The 19,220-nt window shown below is 52.1% G+C and overlaps 1 protein-coding gene across 9 annotated transcripts in view; it reads right to left on the reverse strand.

The window, feature by feature from the left end:
- Window positions 1-19,220, reverse strand: part of MYO18A (myosin XVIIIA) — a 148,506-nt gene that overhangs the window by 15,456 nt on the left and 113,830 nt on the right. For all 9 annotated transcript variants that reach the window (XM_072639824.1, XM_072639823.1, XM_072639822.1 and 6 more), the window contains 15 exons: window positions 18,223-18,312; window positions 17,910-18,029; window positions 17,622-17,733; window positions 16,946-17,073; window positions 14,993-15,147; window positions 12,698-12,821; window positions 12,404-12,604; window positions 11,079-11,189; window positions 10,275-10,379; window positions 8,914-9,060; window positions 7,536-7,649; window positions 4,755-4,871; window positions 3,910-3,993; window positions 3,373-3,510; window positions 336-521 (listed from right to left, as the gene is read on the reverse strand). In XM_072639824.1, coding sequence (XP_072495925.1) covers window positions 336-521; window positions 3,373-3,510; window positions 3,910-3,993; window positions 4,755-4,871; window positions 7,536-7,649; window positions 8,914-9,060; window positions 10,275-10,379; window positions 11,079-11,189; window positions 12,404-12,604; window positions 12,698-12,821; window positions 14,993-15,147; window positions 16,946-17,073; window positions 17,622-17,733; window positions 17,910-18,029; window positions 18,223-18,312 — 1,932 coding nt within the window. The remainder of the gene's footprint in view (window positions 1-335; window positions 522-3,372; window positions 3,511-3,909; window positions 3,994-4,754; window positions 4,872-7,535; window positions 7,650-8,913; window positions 9,061-10,274; window positions 10,380-11,078; window positions 11,190-12,403; window positions 12,605-12,697; window positions 12,822-14,992; window positions 15,148-16,945; window positions 17,074-17,621; window positions 17,734-17,909; window positions 18,030-18,222; window positions 18,313-19,220) is intronic.

The following is a 19,220-nucleotide window of genomic DNA, read 5'->3' on the forward strand; positions in this document are numbered from 1 at the left end:
CCTTTGAAAGACCCCACTTGGGTGCTAGATCACTTCCTCTCTAGGTAGGCAATAGCTGACTCCTCTCTCTCCTGTACCTGACTCAGTCCCAGTCAGACCACCCAGACCCTCTCTCCCTCAACCAATAAAACTGGCTCCCCTCACCAGGCTCCTCCCCACCCCATACCAACCCCCTGTTTTGTAGGGTCAGTCTCAATCAGGTGCAGTGGGACTGGACGTAGAGAGGACCCCTGCCCCGATCCTATGTGTAGCCATGGTGACAGGGAAGATGCCACCAGGGCACCCCCACCACAACCTGGCTATCCCTGTTCTCCTTGGGCCAGCTGAACAGTTACCAGCTCATGCTTCTTGCGGCTGGCCTCAGCCTCCTTTTTGGCCAGCTCTCCCATCTCCTCCTTGGTGTCTCGAAGCTGGCGCTGGAGGCGCTTGTTTTGCTCTTTCTCCCTGTTCTCCGCTGCACTGCGTTGATCGCGCTCCTCTGTCAGTTTCTCCATGTTTTCCTTCAGCCGGCTGGCCAGACTCTGCAGAGGGCAAAGAATAAAGGCAGAGCAAGTGGGCTGAAGGCCAGAGGGAGGTGCCCACCTTGGAGGGTCATTACAGAGCCACACGGAACCCCAAAGTTTCCTCCAACCTATTCCCCTGCGTCTAAGCCACCTCCAAATCTCAGAAGTCTTGTCAAAAGTGTTTTTTCTCACAGCCAGTCAATTGGTTAGTAGGCTACAACCAGGCTTACAAAGAAAGGCAAAAGCTGTGTCTGCCCTCAAGGGGCTTACAGGCGAATGGGGCACACAAGATTAAGCAGTCATATATGTACAAGGTATACACAGAGAGGGAAAGAAGCTAGCAGCTGAGGGGCATGGGGAGAGGCCTCTTGCAGAAAGTGAGATTTGAGGTGATCTTTGAAGGAAGCCAGGGAATCCATGTGAGGAATGAGGATGGAGAGCATTCCAGATATGGAATACAGCTGTGCAAAGGCCCGGAGGTGGGAAATGAGCTAATGAGAAGGAGGTGGCATGTGGGCAGGGGTGCACAGTGAAAAGAACACTTGAGTGGGAATACAAGCAGCCACGGTCTAGTCCTAGTCCTGTCTTTAACTAGTTGAGTAAGTCACATCCCCTTTTCTAAGTCTCTTTTTTTTCCTCTATAAAATGAGAAAGGTTGGAAGGTCCCTCCCAGTGCTAATATTCTAAGTTTCAAGTCAATGCACTGCTTTTCTAGATAAAAATGTGACTGAAGGATGGAGCAAGAGAAGAAATGATGAGACAGGAGACAGGAGGATGCAACTTTCCTTTCGGACCTGGGAGTCACATACATGGGACACAAATTGACCCCTTCCTTCCTAGCTGTGTGATCATGAGTGAGTCATGTCACCTCTCTTCGCTCCCAGATCCTCATTTGTGAAAGGAGAGGGGTGGACCAGATGGCCTCTGAACCACTTCCAGCCCCAGAGCTGGGCTCCTGTGGTCCACTGCTTGACACCAGCCCCCAAAAGGCCAGATCAAGCCTGGCCCTGCTTGGACTATTAGCTAAGGACTTGCAGCTGTCCATGAGGTGCAGCAACCCTGATCTCCTACAGAAGAGGCCTCAAGGCCCTGGTCCTGAAAGTCATCTCCCCAACCCTTGTGCTGAGGGAAGTCAGGAATGAGAACAGGAGGCCATGCTAGGCAGCAACGACAGTTCTCGGATCTGCCTAGGATAGAGCTAAGATCCTCAGTGAGGTCTTTTGGGAGGAATGGGGGGGGGGGCAGGCCTGAGACAAAGGGAGGAGGGAGAGGCAGCCAGCCCTCCTCCTGCAGAGATCCTCCCCCCAGCCCTTGTGCAAAAGAGCAAGGGGGCTGGAGGGGAAAGGACTGAATGCGATCCATGGTGAACAGTCTGGGGTAAGGAAGGAAGAAAGGGAAGGGAAAGGTGGAAGAAAGCGAGAGGGCAGGGGAGAAAGAAGAGAGGGGAAAGGCAGAAAGAAGGAAGAGGAGAAAAGGAATAAGGGAGGTGGGGAGAAAGGTGGAGGAAAGAATAGGGGAAGGAGAGAGAGAGAAAGGAGAAGAAAGGAAAAGGGGAAGAAAGGAAAGGAAGAGAAAGAGAAAAGGAGGAGAAGGGAATAAAGGGAGAATGGAGAGAGGGGGAGAGGAAATGGGAGGGGGAGGAGGAAAGAGGGAAAGAAAAGAAGGAGAAGGTGAAGAATTAGTAAAAAAAATAGGAAAAGGGAAAAGGTGGAGGGGGAGGAGAGAAAGGAGGGAAACAATGGAGAGGGGAGAGAAGATGAGTGAGGAGACATCAAATGAGAGGAGATAGAATGGGGGAGAGGAGAGGGCGAGAGGGAGAGAGGGGAGGGGGAATGGAGGAGGGGAGCTAGGGGAGGGGCGCAGGGGAGTGGGCGCAGGGGAGCCAGAGCAGCCCCGCTGCATGTTTATGGCTCTGCTGAGGAGGGGGTGGGAGGAAGGAGGGGAGATGGATGGGGGAGTAGAGAGGGGGCAGCCAGGAAAACACGAAGACAAAAAGCCTCTCTGCTCGGTCCCTGGGTGGCAGGCAGGCACTGGAACAGACTATCAAGCAGGTGGGGGGTGTGGGCCCAAGAGCTCCCCCTCCTCCGCTGACTGGGGAGCTTGTGACAAGTGGGGGAGGCAGGGGGGGATGGGAACCAACACGACAGGTGGGCCAGTCAGTGACCCCCCCAGGATGGGGCTGACTCCCAAACAGCAAGGCCCATGGGGGCCTCAGAGGGACATTCCCGGGGGGTTGCCTCATCTAACTTGGGATCCTTGGCTCTGAGCTTTGGGGGAAAGGAGGCAGCTACTGCTGAATCTCTCATCCAGCGTGGTACAGGGGAAATGGGTGCATTGGGGCCCTACTATGGGAGGTGGGTCTCGGAGAATGAAATGGAAGCCCCAACCTGAGCTGCCCTGCTGAGATGGACCCCACCACCGTGGGACAGTGGACAGTGCACTGGCTCTGAAATCAGGGGGCCCAGGTTCAAATCTCACCTCTAAAACTAACCATGGGACCTTGGACAAATCACTTTTCCTTCTCTCTAGGCCTCAGTTTCCTCATCTGTAAAATGAGCCAGGCTACAGAGGGTCTGAGGTCCCTCTCAGTTCAAGATCTCTGATCCTATATAGAATCCCAAGATCCTGACTCTGACACTTACTACCTACATGCTCTTGGGTGAGTCCTTAAGCCTCAGTTTCCTGATCTATAAACTGAGAGAACTGGATTCATCTCTGTCTGAGATCTTTCCCAGTTTAAGCTCCACGGTCCCATCCCTTTAAGTGACTATCTCTGAGGCCCCTACCATGACCCGTGGCCCTGGAGTACCCGCCCTGCTTTCTATCAAAGGACAGGGAGTTGGTCCTGGCCCAAGGGGAGAGCACACACCTCCAAGCGCTTCACTTGGGTCTTCTCAAACTCCAGACGAGTCTCCAGCTCCCGGATCTTGGCTTCCTGTCGACTCACCAGCGATTTGTCTACCATGGACTGCTCCAGATACTCCACTTGGCTCTGGAGAGCCTGCATCTAGAGGAAGAGGAGGAGGAGAGGGAGAAATCACTGAGGGCCTTTCCCAGCCCACTGCAGGATCATCCCAGCAGTGATTGGCCAGGCAACAAGAAGAGATACAGAAGGGGGCTCTGGAGGAAGGCCAGGGAGGATACAGGGGCCAGTTCAGAGTCTTTCCCACCTGCTCCTGTGTGCATCTCTGTACAGAGAGTAGAAGAAAACCTCAGGATCAAAAAGGAGTCAGAAAAAGGAAATGAGGAACAGCCTGTCCCAAACTCTGCCAGAGGGCCTGGGAAGGAGCTTGGGGACATGCATCTTTCCTCTGGGGGCCCTGGGAGCCCTCTTTAACAGCACAGGGCTGCCCCAATGCACAGGGATCCCTGCATCCCTTTCTCCAGCAAGTGAAGTCTCTGGTACCTTCTCCTGAAGCTCCTGCTTCTCCTTGTTGACCTCTTCCAGTTGAATCTGGAGGTCATTCATTTGGGCCAGGTCCCGGGAAGCCTGGGGAAAGAATGGAGAATGTAAACTCCCAGAGTGCAGGCACTTTCTGTCTCTCCAAGTCAGAGCCCGACACACAGTAGGGACTCAGTAAATACTTGTGGGGCTGTTTTGTGGAAAGAGGCGTTTGACTGGGAGGCCTGAACACACAGGTACTGCCCCAAACATCAGAGACAGAGACACTTCCCTCCCGCCTGAGCCAAGTGGCCACGTCCACGCACACGACATGTCTTTGAGATCTATCAACCAATCAACAAGTATTTATTAAGAAAATACTATATGGCAGGCACCATGCCAAAAGAAAAGAGTGAAACAATTCCTGCCCTCAAGAAATTTATAATATATATGTATTGTAAATACAAATACATCTTATAAACTGTATATTATAAATATACAATATATAAATGTATAAATGAATGCAGAAACAAAAAGAAAATCAACAGTTAAACACAAGGCAGTTTGGGAGGGGGCGCACTAGCATTTGGGGGATCAGGAAAGGCTTCATGCCTAAGTTTAGTCTTGAAGGAAGAAAGCATAAAGGTAAGAAGGGAGGGTATTCCAGGCATGAGGGCCAGCCAATGCAAAGGCAGGGAGAGTGGAAATGAGAGTCACATACGAGAAGCGAAGAGGAGAGAGCCAATTTGCTGCACTGAAAAGCATAGGAGCCCTGGGGAGCTAATGTCCAGGGAGGGGGGAAATGCAGACTGGGGTCAGTCAGATCACCAGGGGCTGCAGAAGTGAGCAGATGGGCAGGGGACCAGTACCTGGGCCACGGTGGCCTTGTGTTTCTTCATGAGTTCGTTCATGTCCTCCTGGTCCTCTTCCAGCCGGCTCTGGACCTCGTTCTTCTCTCGCTGAAGGCGGCTCACCTGCTCTTCGAGCTGGGGAGAGGTAAGAGACAGGATGGTCAGGGCCCAGCCACAGAGGATGGAGGACCCCCAGGGGACGCATCTAGGTCTCGTTCTGAGCTGGGCTGCTGGTGGTCTGTCCAGCGTCAGCTCCTCAGCCATGACTGGTGTGCAAAGTGCAGGGGACCTGAGTTCAAATGCTGTTTCTGACACTTACTACCTGTGGAACCTGGAGCAAGTCTAAATTAGACTGAGTTTTGTCCCACCCCCTTTCCCCATTAGACTGTGAGCTCCTTGTAAGCGGGGATTATTTATTGCCTTTTGTTTTTTGTATCCCTAGCACTTAGCATAGTGCTTGGCACACAGTTGAATGATTTCCTTTTTGAGGCCTCAGTTTCTTCACCGTAAAATATGAGGGTTAGCCTAGATGGTCTCTGAGGTCCCTTCAGCACTGAATAAATCAACAATCATAGGATCCTTCTCTGGGCCTCAGTTTCCCACTTTATAAAATAAGAGGGTTAGATGAGATGGTGTTTGAGGTCCCTCCCAGTCTGAGACTTAGGATCCCAGGATTCTTGGTCTTGTTTTTTGTAGAAATCTCAGGAGCAGGGAACCATGTAAAGAGGCTGGGATCTGGAGTCAGAAGGCATGGGCTCTTGGCCCGACTCTCCCCAAACCACAAGATGACCCTTGTGCAGGTAACTTGACAACCCTTGGCTTCGGTTTCATCTTCAGGGGTCTCTGAGATCTCTTCTGGCTCTAAATCTAGGATTCTATCTATACTTCTAGGATGCTGTGAGTGAAGTTGGAATCCTACTTCTGAAACTTACTACCTGGGTGACCCTGGGCAAATCACTTAACCACCTTGGGCCTCAGTTTCCTCATTGTAAAATGAGTGAGTTGGACAAGATGACCCCTGAGGTCCTTCCTTGGTGAAGATCTGTGAATGGGCACTGCTTATAGAGACTAGGGAAAGAGGGGGGCATCTTGTCCCCATCCTCAGGTTGAGCTACTTTCTCATGCCAGGCTCGAATGCCCCCCAGGGCATGATGGACCTCCCAGGGCACCTCCCTGCCTTCATGAAGAGCCATCTCAGGGGAAGCCCCCCGAACAATCCCGTGGTAGAGACTGAAGGAAAGAACATCTGCACCGAGCAGACCGATCCAAAGGAAAGACTGACCCCCTTGTCCCTGTAGGTAAAGTCTTAGCCATGGCATTTGGAGCTCTGAGAGGCTCCTGAGACCTCACCATGCTCCTTTAGAGAAAGATCTGCTTTGGATCCCCACCTCCCCAAGGCCAGTCCAGCCCCTGACTGCATCCCCACCTCCACCCACTCCCGGGGGGAGAGAGGGGTGGGGAGGAGACAGCCAACAGTGGCACCAGTAAATGAATGAATCTATTAGCCCGTAATTCCAAACCAAAACGACTGCGTTGGCTTCTTCTCTGCCCCATCCATCTTGTTACCGGGCTGTGGGGAGCTGGGGAAAGGCTCCGCCAAGAAATTTATTAACTCAGATTTAAATAAAATGGTAATTCTGTAACAGCCTTTTTTAACGCCATTAGGGAGTTTGAATCACTCACCTGCAAACTGCTGAGGAGCCCGAATGTCATGGGGATAAATCAAACCCGTGAGATTGGCACCTCTCGATGGCCCTGTGGCCAGGATGGGCGGGGGGGGGGGGGAGCTCTCTCCCTGGCACCCAACCATGACTGCCTCGAACCCTCTGCCCCTCCTAGTGCTGTCCCTGGTCCCCTGGCCCTAAGCAGGTGCTCGTGGTTCAAATCACCATAATGAATTCTCTGTCGATAGGCCGAGAGGGAGGCAAGGAATTAAAAAGAACACATTAAATAAGGTCTCTAATTACCCAGCGCTTTCCATCAGCAGGCCGGGTCTGGGCAGGCGGGGAGGGAGGGAGAGCATCCTTCCCTCTTACGGGCACTTCTGTGAATCTCTGGGTGCTTGTTTACATCACCCGCCACATTAGCTGCCTTTATTTATGACAATGTGGCTGCGGCCAAGCCCCCCAACACAGGTGATTAAATAGGGAGGCGGGACTTCCTCGCGCTCTGTCTTCTCTCATCAGCCTGATCCCAAGCCTCCTGTATGGGGGCAGAGGGGGAGGATGCTGGGGTGGGACATAGAAGAAGGTGGGACGGTGAGTCCTGATCTGAAGCAGAAGGGAAGGGGGCTATTAAACGACAGAAGCTGGTGGAAAGACCCCAAGCTCTGACATCGGAGGGCCTGAACTCGAATCCCAATTCTGATGCCTACTACAGGCATGATCTTGCTCTGTCTGACTTAATGGGCTCTGAGGTCCCTTCCAGCTGGAAATCTATGATAGATGATTCTCAGAACCAGGAGGAGGAAATGAGGAGGGGGAGATGCCTGAGAGTTTGCTTGATTTTGGAGAGACTGAGGTTTGAATTCCATCTGTGATATTTACTACCTGTGTTGGTTATGTCACCTCCCCAGGCCTCAGTTTCCTTAACTGCAAAATGAAGGGAAGAGTTTCACTTTCTAGATTTAGAACTGCCTCTAAAACCTTGGACAAAGCACTTTGCCTCCAGTGAGGACAGGGGATGAATGGAGAATTTCTGAAGGGCAACCAGACTGGACGAGGTTAACAAAGCTCCATCTGAATCCAACCCCCACTGTTACACCAATGTCCGCATTATCTCCTGCTCCCGACTTCTTACCCCTGTCTTGGCTTTGGAGATGTCATCAATCTGGAGATGAAGGTCTTCAATTTCCACCTCCATGGCCTTTCTTGCCTTCACAGCAGCCGCACAGGTAAACTCTGACTCTTCGAGCTAGACAAAGGGCCCACCCACCCAGGAACAGGTGGTCAGAGACCCTGCCCTAGGCATAAGGGCAGGCAGGAGGTACAGTGGATAGACTGCTGGGCGTAGGGTCAGGAAGACTGGAGGCCAAATCCAGTCCATAATGGCAAACCAATTACAAACCTCTTATCTACGTTTCTATCTTTCTGTATGTATCTATCACTGATGTACATATCTTGCTATCCAGTTTTCTTATATATTATCTTTCCATGCATTCATCATTGATGTATCTACTTATTGATTTCTTATATATCATCTTTCTATGTGTCTATTATTGAAGTATTTACCCATCTGCCCACATAGACTTCTACATGTATCATTTATCTTCCTATCTATCCATGTACCTATGTACACCTATGTATGTGTTTATGCATCTATCCATCTTTCTATAGATTATCTATCTATGACCCTGAGCAAGTCACTTTTACATCTGTCTGCCTCAGTTTCCTCATCTGCAAAGTGGAGGTCAGGATAGCATCTACCTCTCGGGATTGTCATGAGGATCCAATGAGATAATGATTATAAAGCCTTTAGCCCAATGTCGGGCATTTAGTAAGAGCCATATCATCATTATCGTGATTGGGGGGGCACCCCCAAAAGAACACACCGAATGCTTCCTTTCTTCTTTTTCTCGTCTTTGCATCCCTAGCACAGGGTCTGCTATGCAGTAGGGACTTAATAAATACTTGTTAAAGGAATGTATGCTAGAAAGATTTGGTAACTTTTTTATAATGGGCTTTGAAATCCAGCAGGGTAGACTTAAAGCTGGCAGGGTCATGGAGGGGATCCCTTTTCTGGCCTCGTTGCACAAAGCGCCCTCGCACTCCTGAAGGTCCGTGATTCTGATTCTATGATCCTACTGACCAAACGGGGAATGTTGTGTACAGGTCGGGGGTGTTGCTTCAGCTGCCCCTTTGCGGGGTGGCCCTGGGAGGGGGCCTGCAGCTGGGAGAACCCTGTCCTTCCTTTCTCAATGGATCAAGCTCAAGAATGAGAGAAAAACCAATTGCCATTTGATTTAACAAATTTGCAAGAAGTATAAATTCCTAGCAGTAGTGTTGTGTGCAGAGTATGACTGGCAGGACCCTGGGGGTCCGAGTTTGAATCCTGACTCTTGGGGACTTGCCACTTGGGTGACCTTCCTGGGCCACACTTTTTCCTCAGGTGGGGCTAAATGAGATGATTTCTAACGTCCCTCCAGCCTGGCACACCTAGGGTCATCTCTCAGAAGTACCTGATTCTTGAGCTGGGCGATTTCCCTCTTGCTGGGTGCATTGTTCTTCAGGTGGTCCAGCATGATCTGGGCATCTGCCAGCAGGGCCTTGGTCCGCTTTAGGTCCTTCCGCAGCCGCTTCTCAGACTCCAAGTCCCTCTGACTCACCTGCACGGACGTGGGCTGTCAGGCCTTGCTGGCCACCTCCCCACCATTCCCAAATTGTATCCCTGCTACTTTAAGAGGGGCCCAGTCTTGTTCATTTCACTCTCATCACGCTTCTCACCAGCTGTTTTCTCACGCTGAAGAACCCCCTGCCCTGCGGCCCCATGCTCCTGACTGGTGACCCCCTAGCCTGGATGCTTCTAAGGAGAGGGCCCACCACAATTCACTCCATTCTCTGAACGTCTCCCCTCACTTACCAGCTGGCACCACCCCTTGACCCCTCTCCACTCCCCTTTATGGGCTGCCTTTTCCCATTGGAGGGTAAAGGCCTTGAGTGAGGCCAGGCTTGTTAGCCTGTATGTACAGGCTTAGCACAGCGCCTGGCATATAGGAAGAGCTTAATAAATGCTATCTCTATCAATCAATCCATCAGTGTAGCTATCATCTATGTATCTATGTGAGTATGTATTATCTATTTTCCCAGTTATCCGTCGACTGCTTTCTCTTTCTCCAACTTTATCTATCTATCCAACCAACCATCTTATCTATCCAACTGTCTTTTCTATTTCTCTGTATATCTATTTATCTCTGTCTACCTACCATCTTATCTTCCTGTCTATGAATTTATTGTTCTCTCCCTCTCTCACTTTTTCTATATATCCATCCTATCTATCTTTCTGTCTATCTATCTATCCAACTACCCACCCACCTATCTATTCATCCATTCACCCATCATCCATCTATCTATCTATCTATCTATCTATCTATCTATCTATCTATCTATCTATCTATCTATCATCTATCTATCCACCTATCAATCCATCCATCCATCCACCTATCTATCTATCCACCTATCCATCCATCCACCTATCTATCTATCTAGCTCTCTCTCTCTCTCATCTATCTATCCATCCACCCACCTATCTATCTATCCATCCATTCACTCATCTACCATCTATCATCTATCTCTCTCTACCTCTTTCTCACCCCTGAAATGGCCCTTTGATGACTCATGAACATCTCTGCCCAGGTGACCAGAGCCCTCTTGGGGCCATTCCTGGCTCAGGGGCTTGGTCCAGGCCTCCGACCTCCATGACCCAACGTGACTTGTGGCACTTGGAGGCTGTGGGACAAGGGAGTGAGAGCCTGCCACTACCTTGGCCTCCCAGCTGAGCCTGCCCCAGTCCCGCCCCGGCCCTGCCCCTAGCCCCACCCACCTGGTCACTCAGGGCAGTGAGCTTGGCCTCCAGCTCCCTCTTCTCCCGCAGAACCTTCTGCTTGTCCTCATATTCCTCCTCCAGCTGGGCTTCCATCTGCTTCAACTAAAGCCACAGGGAAAAGGAAACATTGGGTTCCCTGGTGCCCATCGGCATGTCTGAGGAGGAGATAGCACGGCACCCCTATCCCCACCCCACTATCCCACTGAGGTCCTTGTACAAGAGGGAAACAACATGGGGCTGCATGGGACCGACTGGGCACACAGGCTCTGAATAACTGTGGTTCTCAGGGCCTAAGTTTCCTCTCCTATAAGGAAGGGAGTTAAGCGAGGTGACCTCTGAGGTCCCTTTCAGCTCTAGAGGCGTTATCATGCGCCTGGAGGCCAGGGACAGCAGACCAAAGGCAGGTCGCTCAAAGTGAACATCAGGAGGACACGCCTGAGTAACTATTAGAAAGACCCAGAGGCCACAGGGGGCCGAGGTCAATGGCCAATGTCCTCTTCCTCCTCTGTAGATAACCCTAGAGCAAGGTGAGTGGGGTCAGTGGGTATGGGGTTGGCACCAGCGGTCAAGGCTGCTGGTAGAAGAGGCAGACCTGAAGGACGAGGAATCTCTCCATCGTGACCTTCTACAAAGGTCACAAAGAGCAGTTTGCTGAGCAGTCCTCGATGCCTTACCTGGACAGGCTATTCTGGGGGAGGGGGTGTAGCTGAGTGATCATCCCCCAAAGTCCTAGAAAGGATGGGGAGGACTGGCCCTGGGCGCCAAGTCCTGGCAGCAGGTGCACCATGTCGACATCCTTACCTTCTTCTGGCATGACTGGCGCACCTCTTCCACCTCCTCGTCTCGGCCCTCAATCTCCTTGGAGTGAGTTTGCCTTGTCCGTTCCATCTCCATCTCCAGGCGTAGTTTGGCCTGGCAACCCAACACAAGCCAATCAAGCAACATGCGCTCATTAAGCACCTACTGTATGTCCGGCAGGGTGCTAGGTCTTAGAATACAATTACAAAAAGGCTGTGCCCTCCGAGAGCTACCCTCTGTGAGAGTCTTCTCAAAACAGGTTTTTATGAATTTGTCTTTAATCTCCTAGATTTTCCTGGTAACATGTCCCAGCATTCTCCTGCATTCTGTCCTACTCTAGATCATGTATAAGCATGACCTGAGCTAGACCAGGGCTGATGTCACTGGCATTCTCTATAAGGCAGACTGGCACCAGCTGGCACCAGCTCTCCTTCTCCCAGGCAGGCTTAAAGAGCTGCATGAGACAATTAGACAAGAAATGACTTGCCCAGGGTCACTCAGCCTGAGGGTCCTAGCTAGGGAGGGGGAGGCATAAGTAGCTGGGGTCAAGAAAGGTCTCATGGAGGAAGAGTCACTTGGCTGAGCTTTGGAAAGAAACTGGGGATTCTAAGATGGGGAGAGGTAAGCATGGGGTACATTGGAGCACAGCCTGTGCAAAGATGTGGAGATGGGAGATAGAGTTTCATGGAGGAGGACTGGACAGCACTGCTCATGCAAGGAACACTAAATGAGCAGGTAGTATCCTAGACTTGCTCCAGCACCTCCACCCAGATCAGCTAGTTCCCCTTTAAACTCATCTCACTCTCTCCCAGCTGGGTGGCTGGCCTTTCTGGATAGGGTGAATGCCCTTGCTGGGTGGTGGCTGACCCACTACAGAGAACCCCGGATAGGTTTACACCAGGGAAATCAAATATGACTGGGTGAGCTATTAGAGAAGAGGGGGAGGGGCTCTGAGAGGTTCCACCTTCTTGGGGTCATGGCTCCTGTTTAGAAAGGAGGTGTCTATGGCTCTCCAGGCTGGGTGACTGCCCAGGCAACTAGGTGAAGTAGTACACTAGGCCCAGAATCAATGAAGTCTGAGTTCAAATCCAGCCTCAGACACTTGACACTAGCTGTGTGACCCTGGGCAAGTCATCTCCCCTCTCTGGACCTCAGTTTCCGCAACTATAAAATGAGGATGATATGAGCATCTATCTCGCAGGGGTGTTATGAGGATCAGACATATTTGTGAAGAGTTCAGCACATCACCTGGCACAGAGGAGGCCCTTAGTAAATGCTGGCTCCTTCTGTATCAGTGCCCCACCCCCCCCAACCCCACCCCGCCTCACCTGCTCCAGCATCTGGATGGTCCCCGCCTGTTCGTCTAGCTCCTCTTCCTGATCTTTGGTCTTGGCTTCCAGGTCCCGGAGCTGCTTCTTGATCTTGGCCAGAGAAGCTTCATCCTTGGACTCCTGAGAAGAGATGTCCTGGAGCTCCGCCTCTAGGGAGACCACCTTCTGGGTGAAGCCAGCAATGTCCATGTCTTTTTCCTAGAGCAAGAGAAGAAAACAGGTCAGCTGAGGATAGGGATGGGGTTAGTGAGTTTGGGACACTACCGGTGGGGGCTCAGAGTCCATACTCACCTCCATCTGCTGCTTTAGGCTGAAGACTTCAGCCAGGAGGGCATCTTTCTCTCGGTGGAGCTTCTCCCGCTGCAGCTTCTCTCGCTGGGTCTCCTCGTGGGCCTGGGAGAGCTCACTGTCAAACCTGGGATAGGACAGAACACATGGCCATGTAGACCATCAGACTGAGGAGAGGGACTTCTCTCCAGCTGCTTCCAGAGATGACTAGAGAGTTCTGGGCAATGGCAGAAAGTTGACTCTTGGGATCTTTATCAGAAACCACCTGGTCCAACCCCCTCATTTTATAGAGGAAGGAAACTAAGACTCAGGGAATTAAGTGACTTGCCCAAGGCCATGGAAGTAGTGAGACTTGGACCCAGTTCCTCTGACTCTAAAGCCAGTTGTTTTCACAGTGTACTGCACTGTTTCTTTGATACTTGTGGGCAGGGGCAGCTAGGTGGTACAATGAATAGAATGCCAGCTCTGGAATCAGGAAGACCTGAGTTCAAATCTGGCCTGAGACAGTTACTAGCTATATGACCTTGGGCAAGTCACTTAACCCTTTAAAAAAAAAAAGATATTTGGGGTAAGATATGTGGCCTGTGGCAGCTAACTCTCATCTCCCTTCCATGGGGCAGTCAGGGTTTGGGTCATTTACTTTGTCCCATGGACATAAGGAAGCATAAGAGGCCTATCCAATTCTTCTACCTAAGGCATCATGGGACCTGGAATCAGAAAGAAATGGGCTCAAATCCAACCTAAGACACTAGCTGTTTAATCTCTCTGGGCCTCAGTTTTCTCATCTGTAAAATAACAGGGCGGGACTTGATGGCCCTAGGACTTCCCATAGCAGGCCCTGGCTAAGCCGGTGGTACAGGCAGCATGGCGTGCTCTCTCTGACCTGTGGGAGCAGACATGCCCTCCCCAGGAGCAGCCAGAGAAATCGCAGGCCCCCCACCTCCCAAGGCTGCCACTTTCCCTTCCCCCTGCCTTCCTGCTGTGCCCAGTTGGCAGTGTGCTTCAGCGGGCCCACGGTTGGGGGGCCTCTCTTTACTCCTTCACTCAAGTCTTTCATTTCCCACCCAGAGACCCTAAATAACAAGCAAATTGCTGAAATTCCTCTTAACACCTTCTCTGAATAGCTAATCAGGCAGCCCCATCGAAAAATGAAATGCTCTCCCACCCCCTCCACAAACTCTGGGCAGCCAGACCTAATAAGGTACTCAGCAGGGAGCTTCGTAGCACGTTAACTAGCCTGGGCTAGCACTATCACCCGGGGGGTTCAGGGTAAAGGGAGCAGGGGAGTTCTTAGATTGGTCCTGCGGAGAATGCTGGTCTCTGGGGAGAAGATGGGTCATGGAGGCTGCTGGGGGGAAAGGAGTGGGAGGGATCTAGGGGGGAATAAGACTCCCCACTCCTACCCCATCAAGCCCTGAGAACTCAGGTCTAGGAGGTTCAGTCGCATTAATGGTGAGCTCTTAGAGGGCCCCTTCTACAGCTCCCACCACTCAATGGTCACTGTTCTTCCTGCAGATCTCAGAGGCATGAACTGGTCAGCAGGCCAGAGGGAGGAAGGCGTGACCAGGTGGCGCAAACCCTTTGGCATCAGTGGAGGGACCTTATGGAAGTGAGATCTGTTCTCACCCCCCTGGGGTTCCCCATCCTCCTCCTAGGACATAGGCTCCTAAGCCTTCCCTCCTCTCCTAATGAAGAAGCCCCCACTAGGGAAATTAATTTAGATTGGATTTCCTCTAGTGAGGGCTGGGCCCCCCTCCTTTGTGTCATTACCATAATGAGATGGGGAAGTATGTCTCGCTCTGCAGTTTAATGATATCAGAGTCAGGAGGGTGTGTTTGTGTGTTTGTGTAACTGAGTCAAGCTGAGTGAAAGGGAACTGGTGGGGGTCTTCAGGGAAGGGGGAGCCCGCTGCTGCTCTGTGCTTCTAGGTTCAGTGATTGCCCCAGCAATGGGGTGATGAGAGCAGAAGCTCAGACACAGGCTATGTGCCCGGCCTGGCTACCAAAGCTGTGCCCCAAATCTATTCTGAAGGCGCATAACAGGTGTGGAACCCGCCCCTCTCCTGACACCTGGCATGGTGGAAGAAGTCAAGCTCACGCTCTCCCTTTTTTTCTCTCCAGTTCAGGGTGGAAGGAGTTGCATTTGTGGGGTCCTGAGCAGTGTATCAGGGGAATCTCTTAGCAGGTGGGACTTGGGGTGTCCCAGCCTTCACACTCTCAGCCTCTGACTGAGAGAGAAAGGAAAGGCAGGCGTGCCTGGCAGCTGGGGGAGGGGGCCCAGTGGGCCTGCATCACCCACCTCCTCTGCTTCTTCTCCAGCTCATGGTTTCGGACCTGCTGGCCCTCCAGGTGCAGCCGGGTGTCCTGCAGCTCTGCTGTCAGCCGCTGACACTTTTTCTTGAGCTGCTGGTGGGTGCGCTGACTCTCATCACTGTCGGCCTGCAGATCTACCAGCTGCAGAGCCAAAGCAGAGAGAGGGTGGGGAGTCAGGGAGACTCAAGGGCCCTGGGAGAGTGGTCATGGAGTGGTGGAACAGGATGTGGGGGTTGAGTGGGAAGGGGTAGAGAGAGAGAAGAAAGAGAGAAGGAGAGAGAGAAGAGGGAGGGAAAGGAGGACAGAGGAAGGAAGTAAAAAAAAGAGAGAAAGAAGAGAGGAGGGAGGAAGAAAGGAAAAGAGGGAAAGAAGGAGTGAGAGGAGGGAAAGAGGGAGGGAAGGAGAAAGAAGAAGACAGAGTATGTGACAGAGAGGGAGGGAGGGAAGGAGAGAGGGAGAGAAAGAAGAGGAGACAGAGACAAGAGAGAGAGGAAGGGAGAGAGAGAAAAGGAGAGAGAAGACAGAGGGGAGAGGGAGGGAGAGAAAAGAACAGAGGGAGAAGGGGAGAGAGGAGAGGAAGACAGAAAGAGAGAGGACAGAGAAAGAGAGAGGGAAGGAGGGAGAGAGAAAGAGGATGGGAAGGAGGAAGAGTTGGAGGGAAAGAAGGAAAGAAAGGAGGGAGAAAGGGAGGCAGATAGAGAGGGAGGGGGGAAGAAGAGAGAAAAGGAGAGAGGAAGGAAGAGGGAAAGGAGTAGGAGACAGAAACAGAGAGAGGACAGAGAGAGAAAGGAGAAAGGGAGATGGGGAGGGAGGGAGGGAGGGAGCTGGCGTAGGTTCAGGTGAGAGTAGGAAGACCAGGGAAGGCCCTGAGAGCACAGGGGGAGGGGGGGAGATAGGGGGAGGGGACTGTAGAGACAGGGAGCGGGGTCTGCAGGCTAATGGGACAGAAATGCAGAAGTGACTGACTCTAGGCACAGATTGAGGCCTGCTCTGGACACAGCTGACTGGGGAAATAATCCTGCACCCTGGTTACAAGGACTCCCCTCCCTACCCCTGACCGAATGAGAGGGGGAGAAAAGAGATATTTGTTAAGCGAAATTAAAAAGATGAAAAAAGAAACAGCTCTAGAATGCTTGAGAAGAGAAAAAAAGGAAGGAAGGAAGGAAGGAAGGAAGGAAGGAAGGAAGGAAGGAAGGAAGGAATGAGGGAAAAAAGGAAGGAAGGAAAGAGGGAAGGGGTGCTGTTTAAGCACAGTGTTTAAGGATGCTGCACTGATAGACAAAATGAGCCAGCCTCTGGCCTGGGGGGGGGGGGAGGTTTCTGTTCTAGCAGGGGAGACACTACACGAGAAGGGGGTGGGGGTGACCACAGTAGATCTCTCTGGGGGGCTACAGGGTCAGGAGTGAAGGAGCTATTGGTAAACATGCCCTCTCCAGGAGCCACAGCAATGCCCCTTTGCTTCTCATGCCCAAAGCAGGAGTTGGGAAGGGGGCAGGAGCTCTGCAGTGAGCCCAGGGGAAGCTGGACGCAGGTAGAATGTGGAGCATGGTCTGGTCTGACAGAGGTAGGTAGCCTAGGTGAATTTGCATTCACTGGGACACTACTCACCACTGGGTAGGGAACAAAGAAGCCTTTTGGTCAAAGTCAGAGAACTAGGATCAGGAGATGGGCCGTGTGGGACAGTGGTAAGTGCCGTGGCTTTGGAATCAAGGGCTCTGATGCTTCCTACCTGTGTGACCTTGGACAAGTCAACTATTTAAACTCTCTGAACCTCAGTTCCTTTCTCTTTAAATAAGGGCAGTTGGACGAGCTGGCATCCAACCCGAGATCTTGGGCCCCTCCAGGGATCAATACCAGGAGCCTTCCAGAAAAGTCACCGAGCAGGAAGGTGGGGTCCCTTGGGTCCACTGGACATGGCCCCCTCGCCCACCACACTCACCTTCCTCTCCAGCTGTCTCTTACTCTGCTGCTCTGCTTCCAGCTTGTCCTCAAACTCTTGCTGCAGCCGCTTCTTGGTGAAGTCGACCTCTCGGACGGCCCGCTCATACTTGAGGCGCCACTCTCCACCTGCATGGGAGCATGGGCAAGGCTAAAGGGCCAGGCATCCTCAGGGATGGGGAGGAGGTCTGGGGGAGAACTGAGCCAATGACAAAGTGAAGGATGAGCTGGGAGAAGCTTTGGGGCTGGGGTTTGAGCAGGGCAGCTTCTCCTACAGCCAGGGCTCAGTGACCTCTCCCCAACCCAAAAGTGCCCCCACCACACCCAAGCCTATTTAGACGTGGAGACCACGGGGCTGTGTGTGCTTGGAATAAAATGTCTCAGGCCTTTTGGGTGGATTGGTCCCTTGAATAGTCTAGTGAAACCTTACAGACTCTTCTCAAAACAATATTTTTAACTAATTGAAGGAAATGCTCAGTTTTAGTTAGAAGTAATTTTTTAAAAGGTCCTTTTATCCCCCAGATTTCCCTTGGGGAAAGTTGAAAGATCCCCAAAGAGGCTCATCCAGCCCCCTTACTGGACATGTGAGAACACCAAAACCCAGAGAGGGTGTGACCTGCTCAGCACACAGGCACCAAATGCAAGGACTCTGGGCCCATTCCTAGCCAGACGCTCACCTGAGTCATCATCATCCACCTCCCCGTTGAGTTCAGTAGCTCGGATCAGCCTGGCCTCCATCACCTCTATCTCCATGGCCTCCATTTGTTTTTTCAGGGCATCGTACTGGGTCTGCAGTGTGGGAGGGCAGGGCACTCAGGAGAAGAAGCTCTCCACTTGCACGCAACCACTTGGGGACAACCAACCCTACGCTTGACCTGCTTTGTCCAAAAGCTTTGAACGGGTGGAGTGGCAAAGGGTAAAATGTGCTGTCCGGCTCCCTCCGCCAGACTGCCCCCGCTCCTCACCTGCAGCTCCTTCATCTCCTTCTCCGCCCGGAGTCTCTCGGCTGCTTCGGCATCCAGGAGCTGGGAAGCTGACTCTCCAGTGTTCCGCTCATCCGCCAACTCTGATGTCAGCTCTGAGATCTGGGGGATAAGAATAGTCATCCCAAGAGCTCTCCCACCTGGAGACGGGTACCAAAGCAACCACCACCCATCGACACCCCCCGGGCCGGGGGGCCCCTCTCAGGTCACAGAGGGTGGCCTCCCACACCCCACCTGCCAGATGAGCCAGTGGGACAGCCAGGGGGCCGGCCAAAGGCCAATGAGGCCAACTCACTCGGGTCTCCAGCCGGTCGCTATTGAGCCGAAGCTCGTTCCGTTCCTTTTCCACCTTCTCAAGCTTGCTCCGAAGCTGCTGAATTTCCTCCTAGAAACAGAATAATCAGCCAGTTAGCGAGCATTTATCAAGTGTCTCCTGTGTGCCAAGCATCGTGTTAGGTACCGGCCATACAAAGACAACAACAAACTCTTCCCTCTACCCTGGAAAAGGTTCTACTCTGTAGAAGGAGGGGCAGTTTGAGCTGCTGGCCTTGAATTCTGGCACCAGAGTCTGTCTCCTTGAGGATGCTATGTAGGGAGTCAAACGACCTGGGTTCAAATCTGTGTGACCTTAGGCAAGTCATTTCTCAGGTCCTCACTTTCCTCCTCTGTAAAATGAGGATGTGTGTGTAGACCTAGCACTAAATGAATGATCCTGGGTGGAGGTAGGGGGATACAAGGGCAATGACTGTAAGTCTGGAGAACCATAGCAAGAACTTTGGGGGACAAATCAAGCTTGCTCAAGAAAATAAACCAATGCCTCAGTTGTGGAAATGGGGAGACTTGCTGGATAGAAAAGTCAGGATGGGAGTATCTGGAAGCAGATAGGGGAGCACTTCCCCCCACCCCCCACCCACTACTTCTAGGCAGATACAGCCAGTCCACCCTCACCCTGGTATCCATTCTCTAACACTGCCCAACCACAAACAAGAAAAGCTGTGGACAGAGGGGACAAGTACAGGCCCGAGATGCCTGTTTGTTCCTGATAAGAGAGATAGCCACAGTGAAAACAGACCCACCCCATTCAGTGGGTGACACCTTTCACTCCTGTGGAGCACGTGGGCCAGAGCCCTGGTCAGGGAGCCCTCTGGAGTAGCCCCAAACACCCTGAAAGCAGGCATCTGACCTTGTGGGGCAGCAGAGAGGACTCAGGCCCAAAACCCAGCTCGAACTCTGGGCAGGTTTCTGGGCCTCAGTTGATTCCTCTGTGAGAGAAAGGGATGGGACAGACACAGC

This window comes from Notamacropus eugenii, chromosome 2, assembly GCF_028372415.1.
Source record: "Notamacropus eugenii isolate mMacEug1 chromosome 2, mMacEug1.pri_v2, whole genome shotgun sequence".
NCBI classification, from domain to species: Eukaryota; Metazoa; Chordata; class Mammalia; order Diprotodontia; family Macropodidae; genus Notamacropus; species Notamacropus eugenii.